Genomic DNA, 14143 nt, shown 5'->3' with positions numbered 1-14143 from the left:
GGGGGGCAGGGGGTTACTGGGAGTTCCTAGGGGGGGTTACTGGTATTTACTGGGGGAGGGGCCCCAGCCGTCCTGGCGCCGCCACGTGCCGCCCCGCTGACGTCACGGCGTTAAAAATAACCCCGAGGGGGGGGGGGGAGAGGGGGAGGGGGGAGGGGGGGGGGGAGGGGAGGGGGGTGGGGGGGGGCACCCTGAGCCCGGGGGGAGGGGGGGGGCACCCAGTCGTCACCCAGTCGTCACCCAGTCGTCACCCAGTAGCCCGGGGAGACAGGTACTGGGAGGTACTGGGAGGTACTGGGGGGAGGGGGGACCCCCCGCTTTACCCCTCCCCCACCCCCCGACATTGACCTTGGGAGGGGGGGAGGGGGGGGCACCTTGGGCCGCTCCCCAGTAAATCCCAGTAGGTCCCAGTAACCCCCAGTGCACCACCCCCCCCATGCGTGACCCCCCAGTAAGGCACCAGTAGCTCCCAGTAACCCCCCCCGCAGGTCCCCAGTAACTCCCAGTGCTCCCCGTAACCCCCCCAGTGCCCCCAGTAACTCCCAGTGACTCCCAGTACCCTCCCCAGTAACCCCAGTGCCCCCTCCCACGACCCCCAGTCACTCCCCCAGGAAGGCACCAGTTGCTCCCAGTTCCTCCCTGTGCCTCACCAGTAACCCCCAGTGCTCCCCAATAACTCCCAGTAACCCCCAGTGCTCCCCAGTAACTCCCAGTTTCCCCCCAGTACCCTCCCCAGTAACCCCAGTGCCCCCCCCCGCCGCCCCCAGTGACTCCCCCAGTAACCCCCAGTGCTCACCAGTAACTTCCAGCAGCTCCCAGCGACTCCCCCAGTAACCCCCAGTGCTCACCAGTAATTCCCAGTAACTTCCAGCAGCTCCCAGTGACTCCCCAGTAAGACACCAGTAACTCCCAGTTCTTCCCTGCGCCTCCCCAGTATCCCCCAGCGACCCCCCCCAGCAACTCCCAGTAGCTCCCAGTGCCTCCCCAGTAACCCCAGTATCCCCCCCGTGTCCCCCAGTGACCCCACCAGTAACCCCCAGTAAGCCACCAGTAGCTCCCAGTGCCCCCCCCCGCCCCCCCCCCCCCGCGTGTCCCCTGGCAAGGGTGGGGGAGGGGCGGCCCCATGGGCAAACAGTGGGGGAGGGGCCAAGGTCACGTCGCCACGGCAACGGCCGTTGCCCTCGATTTGCCCAATTCTGCCCAATTTTGGTCACTTTTGTCCGATTGGGCCCGTTTTCCACCCGATTTTCCTCTCTTTTGCTCATTTTGGCCCAATTTTTGCTCTTTTCACCCCGTTTGGCCCAGTTTTTTCCTGCTTTTCCCTCCATTCTGTGCACTTTCACCCCGTTTTGCCCATTTTCACCCAGTTTTGCCCAATTTTGCCTACTTTTCCCCCCGCTTTGTTCAATTTTGCCCATTTTGCCCCAATTTCACCCATTTTCTACAGCAAATCGCCCAATTCGACCCAGAATTGCCCAATTTTTGCCTAATTTTGCCCAGTTTTACCCAATTTAACCAACTTTTGCCCGCTTTGCCCCACTTTGGCTCAGTTTTCCCTAATTTTACCCAATTCGGGTCCAATTTTTGCCCAGAATTGCCCAATTTAACCCATTTTGACCCAACTTTTCCTATTTTTGCCCACTTTGGGCAGGTTTCACCCAGTTTCGCCCAATTTTGCCTCTTTCTGCCCAGAATCGCCCGATTTTGTCTAATTTTGCCCAATTTTACCCGGTTTCACCGACTTTTGCTCACTTTTGCCCAATTTTCACCCAATTTTGCCCGTTTTCACCCAGTTTTGCCCAATTTTGTGCTTCTTTTACCCACTTTTGTCCGCTTTGCCCCACTTTGGCTCAGTTTCCCCGAATTTTCCCCAATTTTGCCCACTTTTGTCCATTTTTGCCCGATTTAACCCATTTTGACCCACCTTTTCCTATTTTTGCCCACTTTTGTCCTATTTGGCCCATTTTGCCCCAATTTTGCCCAGTTTGGCCCAATTTTGCCCGTTTTCACCCACTTTTGCCCGGTTTTTGCCCGGTATTCTCCAAATGGGTTCACTTTTGCCCAATTTTGCCCAATTCCACCCAGTTCTGCGCCGTTTTGCCCACTTTGGGCAGATTTCACCCAGTTTTCGCCCAATTTTGCCTCTTTCTGCCCAGAATCGCCCAGTTTGGCCCAGAATTGCCCGATTTGGCCTAATTTTGCCCGATTTTACCCAGTTTTGCCCAATTTTGCACTTTTTTACCCACTTTTGCCCGCTTTGCCACAGTTTGGCTCAGTTTTCCCGAATTTTACCCAGTTTTGCCCAATTTAACCTGTTTTGGCCCAACTTTTCCTCACTTTTGCCCACTTTGGCCCAATTTTGCCCATTTTCACCCAGTTTTGCCCATTTCTGCCCACTTTTACCCATTTTTTGCTCAGTGTTCTCCAAATTGGCCCACTTTTGCCCACTTTTGCCCAATTCCACCCAGTTCTGCGCCGTTTTGCCCACTTTGGGCAGATTTCACCCAGTTTTCGCCCAATTTTGCCTCTTTCTGCCCAGAATCGCCCGGTTTGGCCCAGAATTGCCCGATTTTGCCCGATTTTCACCCGAATTTGCCCGATTTCCACCCGATTTTGCCCGATTTTCACCCGAATTTGCCCAATTTTCACCCGATTTTGCCCAATTTTCACCCGATTTTGCCCAATTTTCACCCGATTTTGCCCGATTTTCACCCGATTTTGCCCAATTTTCACCCGATTTCGCCCGATTTTCGCCCGATTTTCACCCGAATTTGCCCGATTTCCACCCGAATTTGCCCGATTTCCACCCGAATTTGCCCGATTTGCACCCGATTTTGCCCAATTTTAACCCGATTTTGCCCGATTTCCACCCGATTTTGCCCAATTTTGCCCGAATTTGCCCGATTTCCACCCGAATTTGCCCGATTTTGCCCGAATTTGCCCGATTTCCACCCGAATTTGCCCGATTTCCACCCGATTTTGCCCGATTTCCACCCGAATTTGCCCGATTTGCACCCGATTTTGCCCAATTTTCACCCGAATTTGCCCGATTTCCACCCGATTTTGCCCGATTTTCGCCCGAATTTGCCCGATTTCCACCCGATTTTGCCCGCTTTCGCCCGGTTTCCCCCCAATTTGACCCCGTTTCCCTCAGGTTTCCCCAACTTGGCCCGAATTTGCCCGATTTTCCATGATTTTGCCCCAAATCACCCACTTCCTCCTGGTTTGAGCCCCCCCCCCCCCCCCCCGTGACGCCGGGCGAGCTCTCGCGCCCGCCACCTCGTGGCACGGGGTGTGACGTCACAAGTCAGGGCGGGGGGGTGACGTCACGCGTGTGCCCCACCCCCCCCTCTGCCCCCGCAGGACCCGGGACACGCGTGTGCGGGGGGAGGGGCCGGGGCAGCCGCCGCCATGGCCCCGGGCGCAGGTGGGGGGGCGGGGCGTGGGGAGGGGGCGTGGGGAGGGGGCGGGGCGTGGGAGGGGGCGTGGAAAGGGGCGTGGCGCAGGGAGGGGGCGTGGCATGGGGAGGGGCATGACGTGGGAAGGGGCGTGGGGAGGGGGCGTGACGTGGGAGGGGGCGTGACGTGGGAAGGGGCGTGGCGTGGGATGGGGTGTGACGTGGGAGGGGGTGTGACGTGGGGAAGGGGCGTGGCGTGGGGAGGGGGCGTGGGGAGGGGGCGTGGTGTGGGGGACGTGACGTAGGAGGGGGCGTGGTGTGGGGAGGGGGCGTGACGTGGGAGGGGCATGACGTGGGAGGGGGCGTGACGTGGGAAGGGGCATGGCGTGGGGAAGGGGTGTGGGGGGCGTGACATAGGAGGGGGCATGACATGGGAGGGGCGTGACGTGGGGAGGGGGCGTGGGGAGGGGGCGTGACGTGGGACAGGGCGTGATGTGGGGGGCGTGACGTGGGAGGGGGCGTGGCGTGGGTGGGGGCGTGGCGTGGCCACGCGGCTCCTCACCCTCCCTCCCCTCCCCCCGCAGAGCCCTCGCAGGACCGTGACCGCTTCAACTACGGTGCGTGGGGGCGGGGCGGGTCACGCGGGGGGGGGGGGGGAGGGGAGAGAAGTGGGGGGGGGGGTATGTGCGGGGGGGGGGCGTGTACACGCGCGGGTGTGCGTCTGCAGGGGAGGGGACACGCGTGGGTGGGGGGGCGGACACGCGTGGGGGGGCGGCGTGGGGGGGCGTAGGTGCGTGAAGGGGGGTGTTTACACGCGTGGGGGGGGTGGAGATGTATTGGGGGTGTGCGCATGGGGGGGTGTGGACACGCGTGGGGGGTGTGGACACGCGTGGGGGTGTGGACACGCGTGGGGGGGCGGCGTGGGGGGGTGTGGACACTAGTGGGAGCGTACGTACGGGGGTGCGAGAGGGGGTTTACACGCGTGGGAGGAGTGTTTACACGGGGGAAGGGTGCGGGGGGGCTGGACACGAGTGGGGGGCTGCGTGGGTGAGCGGGCACTCGTGTGGGTGCGGACACGCGTGGGGGGGTTGACACGAGTGGGGGGGTGCGTATGGGAATGGGGGGTTTACACGCGTGGGGTGTTGTACTAGCGTAGGCAGGTGTGTGTGTACAGGCGTGGGGGGGGCGCGTGGGGGGGCGGGGTGGACACGCGTGGGGGATGGCGAGGGGGGTGCAGGCGCGTGGGGGGTTTGACACGCGTGGGGGGGCACGTGGGGGATGTGGGGGGGGTGTGGACGCATGTGTGGGGGTGCATATGAGGGTGCGAGTGGGGTGTGGACACGCGTGGGAGGGGTTAGTTCCCGCGTGGGGGGGGGCGTCGTGGGGGGGGTGCGGGCAGTGGACACGCGTGGGGGGGGGGCGGACACACGTGGGGGGGGTGTACACGGAGGGGGTGTGTACACGCGTGGGGGGGGGCTGACACGCGTGGGAGGGGCATTTACACGCGTGTGCGGTGTCCCGTGTGCGGTTGTACACGCGTGAGGTTGTACGTGTGTGTGGTTGTGCACGTGTGCGTAGGTGTGGGAGTACCCGGGGACAGGTGTACACGTGTGCGGGTGTACACGTGTGTGGGTGTACACGTGTGCGGGTGTATCTGTGTGGGTGTACACGTGTGTGGGTGTACACGTGTGCGGGTGTACACGTGTGCGGGTGTACCTGTGTGCGGGTGTACCTGTGTGCGGGTGTATCTGTGCGGGTGTACACGTGTGTGGGTGTACACGTGTGCGGGTGTACACGTGTGCGGGTGTATCTGTGTGCGGGTGTACACGTGTGCGGGTGTATCTGTGCGGGTGTACACGTGTGTGGGTGTACACGTGTGTGGGTGTACACGTGTGCGGGTGTACACGTGTGCGGGTGTATCTGTGGGCGGGTGTACACGTGGGCGGGTGTACACGTGTGCGGGTGTACACATGTGCGGGTGTACCTGTGTGCGGGTGTACACGTGTGTGGGTGTACACGTGTGCGGGTGTACATGTGTGTGGGTGTACACGTGTGTGGGTGTACACGTGTGCGGGTGTACACGTGTGCGGGTGTACCTGTGGGCGGGTGTACACGTGTGTGGGTGTACCTGTGGGCGGGTGTACACGTGGGCGGGTGTACACGTGGGCGGTTGTACACACGTGTGTAGTTGTCCGTGCGAGCGGCTGTACCCCTGCACGGGTGTACACGCGGGCGGTTGTCCATACGAGCGCTCGTGCGCGCGGTTCTACGCGCGTGTGTACGCGCGTGCGCGTGTGTCCCCGCCGCGTGAGCGGGTGCACGCGTGCGACTGTACGCTGGTGCGGGTGTAGCCGGGGGTTGTTCCGCGGTTGTACGGGGGGGTGACACACACCCACCCCCCAGACTACGAGTCCCTGCGCGTCGGTGGCCTCGTCTTCGCCGGGGTGCTCTTCCTCCTGGGGGTCCTCCTCATCCTCAGTGAGTGACCCCCCCCCCCCCCGCTACACCCGCACGACCCCCGCAACACCCGCACGACCCCCCTGCTACACCCCCCCCAACCCCCCCAACACCCCAAAGCCCCCCGCCGGCCCCCCCCCCCCCCCCCGACGCCACAATAATCCGCCCCAACACCCCCCCGCAACGCCCCACCACACCCCCACAACACCCCAACACCCAACAGGAACCCCACAACACCCCACAACACCCCCACAACACCCCAACACCCAACAGGAACCCCACAACACCCCACAACACTCCCACAACACCCCCCACAACACCCCAACACCCCCCAACCCCCCCCAACACCCCACCACACCCCCACAACACCCCAACACCCAACAGGAACCCCACAACACCCCACAACACCCCCACAACACCCCCACAACACCCCAACACCCAACAGGAACCCCACAACACCCCACAACACCCCCACAACACCCCCACAACACCCCACCACACCCCCACAACACCCCAACACCCAACAGGAACCCCACAACACCCCACCACACCCCCACAACACCCCAACACCCAACAGGAACCCCACAACACCCCCACAACACCCCCACAACCCCCCACCACACCCCCACAACACCCCAACACCCAACAGGAACCCCACAACCCCCCACAACACCCCCACAACACCCCACAACACCCCAACACCCAACAGGAACCCCACAACACCCCACAACACCCCCACAACACCCCACAACACCCCAACACCCAACAGGAACCCCACAACACCCCACAACACCCCCACAACACCCCACAACACCCCAACACCCAACAGGAACCCCACAACACCCCACAACACTCCCACAACACCCCAACACCCAACAGGAACCCCACAACACCCCACAACACCCCCACAACACCCCCCACAACACCCCCCACAACACCCCAACACCCCACAACCCCCCCCAACACCCCACCACAACCCCACAACACCCCAACACCCCCCAACCCCCCCACTACCCCCTGCAACAGCCACAACACCCCACAACCACCCAGCACCCCCCACTACCCCCCACAACAACCACAACCCCCCCAACACTCCCAACACACCCCAACACCTCTACAACACCCCCCCAACACCACAACCCCCCTCAACACCCCAACACCCCCCCCAACAGCCCCACAACCCCTGCACAACACCCCAACAGCCCTACAACACCCCAACAGAACCACAACACGCCAACAGAGCTCCAACACCCCCACAACCCCCCAACACCCCCCAACACCCCGACAGAGCCCCAACACCCCCATAACACCCCCCCAACACACCCCCGAACACCCACACAATACCCCTACACCCCCCCAACACCCCAACAGAGCCCCAACACCCCTACAACACCCCCATGCCCCCCCAACACCCCAACACACGCCAACACCCCCCCAACACCCCAACACCCCCCAACACCCCAACACACCCCCGAACACCCCCCCAACACCCCTACACCCCCACAACACCCCCCAACACCCCAACAGAGCCACAACACCCCAACACACCCCCCAACACCCACACAACACCCCACCACACCTCCCAACACCCCCAACACCCCAACACACCCCCCAACACCCGCACAACACCCCTACACCCCCCAACAGAGCCCTAACACCCCACAACCCCCCTCTACACCCCCCAACACCCCAACACACCCCCACAACACCCCCCAACACAGCCCCAACACCCCCCCAACACCCCAACATCCCCCAACAGAGCCACAACACCCCCCAACACCCCAACACACCTGAACACCCCCCAACACCCCCCCAACACCCCAACACAGCCCCGAACACCCCCACAACACCCCACAACACCCCAACAGAGCCCCAACACCCCAACACATCCCTGAACACCCACACAACACCCCAACAGAACCCCACCACCCCACCACACCCCTACACCCCCCCAACCCCCCCAACAGAGCCCCAACACCCCCCAACCCCCCTCAACACCCCCACAGCACCCCAACACCTGCACAACACCCCAACAGAACCCCAACACCCCCCCAACACCCCAACACACCCCCACAACACCCCAACACCCAACAGGAACCCCACAACACCCCCACAACACCCCACAACACCCCAACACCCAACAGGAACCCCCCAACCCCCCACAACACCCCACCACACCCCACAACACCCCAACACCCAACAGGAACCCCACAACACCCCACCACACCCCCACAACACCCCAACACCCAACAGGAACCCCCCAACCCCTCACAACACCCCACCACACCCCCACAACACCCCCCAACCCCCCCACTACCCCCTGCAACAGCCACAACCCCCCCAACACTCCCAACACACCCCAACACCTCTACAACACCCCCCCAACACCACAACCCCCCCAACACTCCCAACACCCCCCCCAACAGCCCCACAACCCCTGCACAACACCCCAACAGCCCTACAACACCCCAACAGAACCACAACACGCCAACAGAGCTCCAACACCCCCACAACCCCCCAACACCCCCCAACACCCCGACAGAGCCCCAACACCCCCATAACACCCCCCCAACACACCCCCGAACACCCACACAATACCCCTACACCCCCCCAACACCCCAACAGAGCCCCAACACCCCTACAACACCCCCATGCCCCCCCAACACCCCAACGAACTCGAACACCCCAACACACGCCAACACCCCCCCAACACCCCAACACCCCCCAACACCCCAACACACCCCCGAACACCCCCCAACACCCCTACACCCCCACAACACCCCCCAACACCCCAACAGAGCCACAACACCCCAACACACCCCCCAACACCCACACAACACCCCACCACACCTCCCAACACCCCCCCAACACCCCAACACACCCCCGAACACCCCCACAACACCCCTACACCCCCCAACCCCCCCAACAGAGCCCTAACACCCCACAACCCCCCACAACACCCCAACACACCCCCACAACACCCCAACACACCCCAACACCCCCCAACATCCCCCAACAGAGCCACAATACCCCCAAACACCCCAACATACCTGAACACCCCACAACACCCCAACAACACCCCAACAGAGCCCCAACACCCCCCCAACACCCCAACACACCCCCCAACACCTGCACAACACCCCAACACACACCCCTAACACCTCCCCAACACCTGCACAACACTCCACCACACCCCTACACCCCCCAACCCCCCCAACAGAGCCCCAACACCCCACAACCCCCCTCAACACCCCACAACACCCCAACACACCCCTACACCCCCCAACCCCCCAACAGAGCCCCAACACCCCACAACCCTCCTCAACACACCCACAGCACCCCAACACACCCCCCAACACCTGCACAACACCCCAACAGAACCCCAACACCCCCACAACACCCCAACACACCCCTAACACCCCCACAACACCCCCCAACACCCCAACAGAGCCCCAACACCCCCCCAACACCCCACAACACCCCAACAGAGCCCCAACACACCCCCCAACACCTGCACAACACCCCAACACACACCCCTAACACCCCCCCAACACCTGCACAACACTCCACCACACCCCTACACCCCCCAACCCCCCCAACAGAGCCCCAACACCCCACAACCCCCCTCAACACCCCCACAGCACCCCAACACACCCCCACAACACCCCACAACACCCCAACACAGCCCCAACACCCCCCCAACACCCCAACACCCCCCCAACACACCCCCCAACACCTGCACAACACCCCCCAACACCCCACCACACACCCCTAACACCCCCCCAACACCTGCACAACACCCCACCACACCCCTACACCCCCCAACAGAGCCCCAACACCCCACAACCCCCCTCAACACCCCACAACACCCCAACACACCCCTAACACCCCCCCAACACCCCAACACAGCCCCAACACCCCAACACCCCCCAACAGAGCCACAACACCCCCCAACACCCCAACATACCTGAACACCCCCCAACACCCCCCCAACACCCCAACACAGCCCCGAACACCCCCACAACACCCCACAACACCCCAACAGAGCCCCAACACCCCAACACATCCCTGAACACCCACACAACACCCCAACAGAACCCCAACACCCCACCACACCCCTACACCCCCCCAACCCCCCCAACAGAGCCCCAACATCCCACAACCCCTCTCAACACCCCCACAGCACCCCAACACCTGCACAACACCCCAACAGAACCCCAACACCCCCACAACACCCCAACACACCCCCAACACCCCCCCAACACCCCACAACACCCCACAACACCCCAACAGAGCCCCAACACACCCCCCAACACCTGCACAACACCCCAACACACACCCCTAACACCCCCCCAACACCTGCACAACACTCCACCACACCCCTACACCCCCCAACCCCCCCAACAGAGCCCCAACACCCCACAACCCCCCTCAACACCCCAACAGAGCCCCAACACCCCCCAACACCCCCCCAACACCCCACAACACCCCAACAGAGCCCCAACACCCCCCAACACCCCATAACACCCCACAACACCCCACAACCCCCCTCAACACCCCAACACACCCCCACAACACCCCACAACACCCCAACACCCCAACACAGCCCCAACACCCCCCAACACCCCAACACCCCCCCAACACCCCCCCAACACCTGCACAACACCCCCCAACACCCCACCACACACCCCTAACACCCCCCCAACACCTGCACAACACCCCACCACACCCCTACACCCCCCAACAGAGCCCCAACACCCCACAACCCCCCTCAACACCCCACAACACCCCAACACACCCCTACACCCCCCAACCCCCCAACAGAGCCCCAACACCCCACAACCCTCCTCAACACACCCACAGCACCCCAACACACCCCCCAACACCTGCACAACACCCCAACAGAACCCCAACACCCCCCCAACACCCCATAACACCCCACAACACCCCCACAACACCCCAACACTCCCCCAACACCCCATAACACCCCCCAACACCCCCCCAACACCCCCCCAACACCCCCCAGCACCCCCCATCCCCCCGTTTCACCCCTCCCTCCCCCCAGGTCGTCGGTGCCGGTGCAAGTTCGATCAACAGCCGAAGTAACTGGGAGCACTGGGGGATACTGGGAGGGCACTGGGGGATACTGGGGGGAGAACTGGGGGGTACTGGGAGGGAACTGGGGGATTCTGGGGGGAGAACTGGGGGGTACTGGGGGGGAAACAGGGACACTGGGGGGAACTGGGGGATACTGGGGGGAGAACTGGGGGATACTGGGAGGGAACTGGGGGATGCTGGGGGGAGAACTGGGGGGTACTGGGGGAGAACTGGGGGATTCTGGGGGGGAAACGGGGACACTGGGGGGAACTGGGGGATACTGGGAGGGTACTGGGGGATTCTGGGGGGGAAACGGGGACACTGGGAGGAACTGGGGGATACTGGGGGGAGAACTGGGGGGTACTGGGAGGGAACTGGGGGATACTGGGAGGGTACTGGGAGGGAACTGGGGGATGCTGGGAGGGCACTGGGGGATTCTGGGGGGGAAACGGGGACACTGGGAGGAACTGGGGGATACTGGGGGGAGAACTGGGGGGTACTGGGAGGGAACTGGGGGATGCTGGGAGGGCACTGGGAGGAACTGGGAAGGGCATTGGGGGCACTAGGGGAACTGGGAGGAACTGGGGGGAACTGGGAGAGGAATGGAGGATACTGGGGGAACTGGGGGGGGGGGTTGGGGGTAACTGGGAAGGGCATTGGGGGCACTGGGGGAACTGGGGGGAACTGGGAGAGGAATGGGGGGGGCACTGGGGGGAACTGGGAGGGAACTGGGAGGGAACTGGTGGTAACTGGGCCCCCCCCCGCCCAGGACGGGGGAACCCGACGAGACCGAGGGGCCCCTGCGCCAGTCGATCCGCCGTGAGTGGGGGGAGGGGCGGGGGGGGTGGGGGGAGGGGCGACACCCCCCGGTTCCCTGGGGTGGGGGGAGGGGTGGGGGTGGGGGAGGGGTGGGGGGGGGAATGGGTGCCCCTCCCCCCCCCCCCCCCCAATTTCACCCGTTTGGTGTCCGAGCAGGTCTGTCCACCCGGATGAGATGAGCCCCGCCCCTCCCCCCCACCCCCCCCCATCGCGCGTGGGGTGGGGGGAGGGGGTGTCACCCCACCCCCCACCCCACCCCCCCACCCAGCCGGCTCTGCCCCTCCCCCAATAAACCCCACCCTTGGGTGCGGGCCTGGAGATGACCCGGATGTTCTTCAGCCATGGGGGGGGGAGGGGTGGGGTGGGGGTGGGGTGGGGGTGGGGTGGGGGAGGGGTGGGGTGGGGGAGGGGTTTCAAGGGTCGGAAGGGAGCTGTGAGGTCACACGGACATCTCACGGGGTTCCATCAGCTCACGGGGATCTGACGTCTCACGGGCGTCCACCACCCCGTGGGTGTCCACCATGTTATGGGCGTCTACCTCCTGGTGGCCATTGACCCTCCCGTGGTCAACCACCGTCTCATGGTCATCCACCACCATCTCGTGGTCATCCACCACCATCCCGTGGTCATCCACCACCGTCTCGTGGTCATCCACCACCATCTCATGGTCATCCACCACCATCCCGTGGTCATCCACCACCATCTCGTGGTCATCCACCACCATCCCGTGGTCATCCACCACCATCTCATGGTCATCCACCACCATCCCGTGGTCATCCACCACCATCTCGTGGTCATCCACCACCATCCCGTGGTCATCCACCACCATCCCATGGTCATCCACCACCATCCCGTGGTCATCCACCACCATCCCATGGTCATCCACCACCATCCCGTGGTCATCCACCACCATCCCGTGGTCATCCACAACCGTCCCATGGTCATCCACCACCATCTCATGGTCATCCACCACCATCCCGTGGTCATCCACAACCGTCCCATGGTCATCTACCACGTCATGGTCATCTACTACCTTCTCATGGTCATCTGCCACCTCATGGTCATCCACCATTCCGTGGTCATCCACCTTCTCATGGTTGTCCACCATATTATGGTCATCTACCACCTCGTGGCCATTGACCCTCCTGTGGTCATCCACCATCCCATGGTCAACCACCATCTCATGATCATCTACCACCTCAATGTTCATCCTCCACCTCATGGTCATCCACTATCCCATGGTCACCCACCCTCCCATGGTTGTCCACCATGTTATGGTCGTCTACCACCCCGTGGCCATTGACCCTCACGTGGTCAACCACCATCCCATGGTCATCTGCCACCTCATGGTCATCCACCATTCCGTGGTCATCCACCTTCTCATGGTTGTCCACCATATTATGGTCATCTACCACCTCGTGGCCGTCCTCCACCTCATGGTCATCCATCACCTCATGATCATCCACCTTCCCATGGTCGTCCACCATATTGTGGTTGTCTACCATCTTATGGCCATTGATCTTCCTGTGGTCACCCACCTTCTCATGGTCACCCACTACCTCATAGTCATCCATCATCCCATGGTCACCCTCCACCTCATGATCATCTACCACCTCATGGTCAACCACCATCCCATGGCCAACCTCCACTTTCTCATGGTCATCCACCACCTCGTGGTCATCCTCCACCTCATGGTCAACCGTCATCCCATGACCATCTACCACCTTACGATCAACCACCATCCCATGGTCATCCTCCATCTTCTCAGGGTCATCCTCCACCTCATGGTCAACCATCATCCCATGACCATCCACCACTTCATGATCATCTATCATCCCATGACCTTCTACCACCTCATGGTCAACCACCATCCCATGGCCAACCTCCACTTTCTCATGGTCATCCACGACCTCATGATCCTCCCATGGTTATCTTCCACCTTCTCATGGTCATCTACCACCTCATGGTCAACCATCCTCCCATGGTCCTCCACCTCATGGTCCTCCTCCACCTCATGGTCAACCATCATCCCATGACCATCCACCACTTCATGATCATCTATCATCCCATGACCTTCTACCACCTCATGGTCAACCATCATCCCATGCTCATCCTCTACCTCCTGATCATCTACCACCTCGTGGTCAACCACCATCCCATGGCCAACCTCCACTTTCTCATGGTCATCCACCACCTCATGGTCATCCTCCACCTCAGGGTCAACCATCCTCCCATGGTCCTCCTCCACCTCATGGTCAACCATCCTCCCATGGTTATCTTCCACCTTCTCATGGTCATCTACCACCTCATGGTCAACCATCCTCCCATGGTCCTCCTCCACCTCATGGTCAACCATCCTCCCATGGTTATCTC

At 62.2% G+C, this 14143-nt stretch overlaps 2 protein-coding genes across 2 annotated transcripts; one reads left to right on the top strand and one right to left on the bottom strand.

Moving 5' to 3' along the window:
* Positions 1 to 243: 243 nt before the first annotated feature.
* FXYD1 (FXYD domain containing ion transport regulator 1) lies at positions 244 to 12093 on the top strand. The gene is made up of 7 exons (XM_075738274.1): positions 244 to 271; positions 3364 to 3427; positions 3982 to 4014; positions 5801 to 5875; positions 10920 to 10956; positions 11721 to 11770; positions 11927 to 12093. The coding sequence occupies exons 2-7, from the start codon at positions 3412 to 3414 to the stop codon at positions 11947 to 11949; spliced, it is 234 nt and encodes a 77-aa protein (XP_075594389.1). The 5' UTR covers positions 244 to 271; positions 3364 to 3411; the 3' UTR covers positions 11950 to 12093.
* A 116-nt stretch (positions 12094 to 12209) lies between these two features.
* LOC142598833 (uncharacterized) lies at positions 12210 to 14136 on the bottom strand. The gene is made up of 5 exons (XM_075738256.1): positions 14019 to 14136; positions 13764 to 13964; positions 13495 to 13680; positions 13222 to 13458; positions 12210 to 12950 (listed from the first exon to the last, which is right to left on the bottom strand). The coding sequence occupies exons 1-5, from the start codon at positions 14124 to 14126 to the stop codon at positions 12210 to 12212; spliced, it is 1473 nt and encodes a 490-aa protein (XP_075594371.1). The 5' UTR covers positions 14127 to 14136.
* Between the last annotated feature and the right edge of the window lie 7 nt (positions 14137 to 14143).

This window comes from Balearica regulorum, chromosome 31 (assembly GCF_011004875.1).
Source record: "Balearica regulorum gibbericeps isolate bBalReg1 chromosome 31, bBalReg1.pri, whole genome shotgun sequence".
NCBI lineage: Eukaryota > Metazoa > Chordata > Aves > Gruiformes > Gruidae > Balearica > Balearica regulorum.
This window is presented reverse-complemented; position numbering and strand designations above follow the sequence as displayed.

Coding starts and splice junctions, on each gene's coding strand:
- FXYD1 (XM_075738274.1), top strand. Junction 4,015..5,800: donor CCGTGACCGCTTCAACTACG/GTGCGTGGGGGC, acceptor CCCACCCCCCAG/ACTACGAGTCCCTGCGCGTC. Junction 5,876..10,919: donor GGGGGTCCTCCTCATCCTCA/GTGAGTGACCCC, acceptor CCCTCCCCCCAG/GTCGTCGGTGCCGGTGCAAG.
- LOC142598833 (XM_075738256.1), bottom strand. CDS start 14,126: ATGGTTGACCATGAGGTGGAGGAGGACCATGGGAGGATGGTTGACCAT. Junction 13,681..13,763: donor AGGTGGAGGAGGACCATGAG/GTGGAGGACCAT, acceptor GAGGATCATGAG/GTCGTGGATGACCATGAGAA. Junction 13,459..13,494: donor GGATGGTGGTTGATCGTAAG/GTGGTAGATGGT, acceptor GTTGACCATGAG/GTGGAGGATGACCACGAGGT.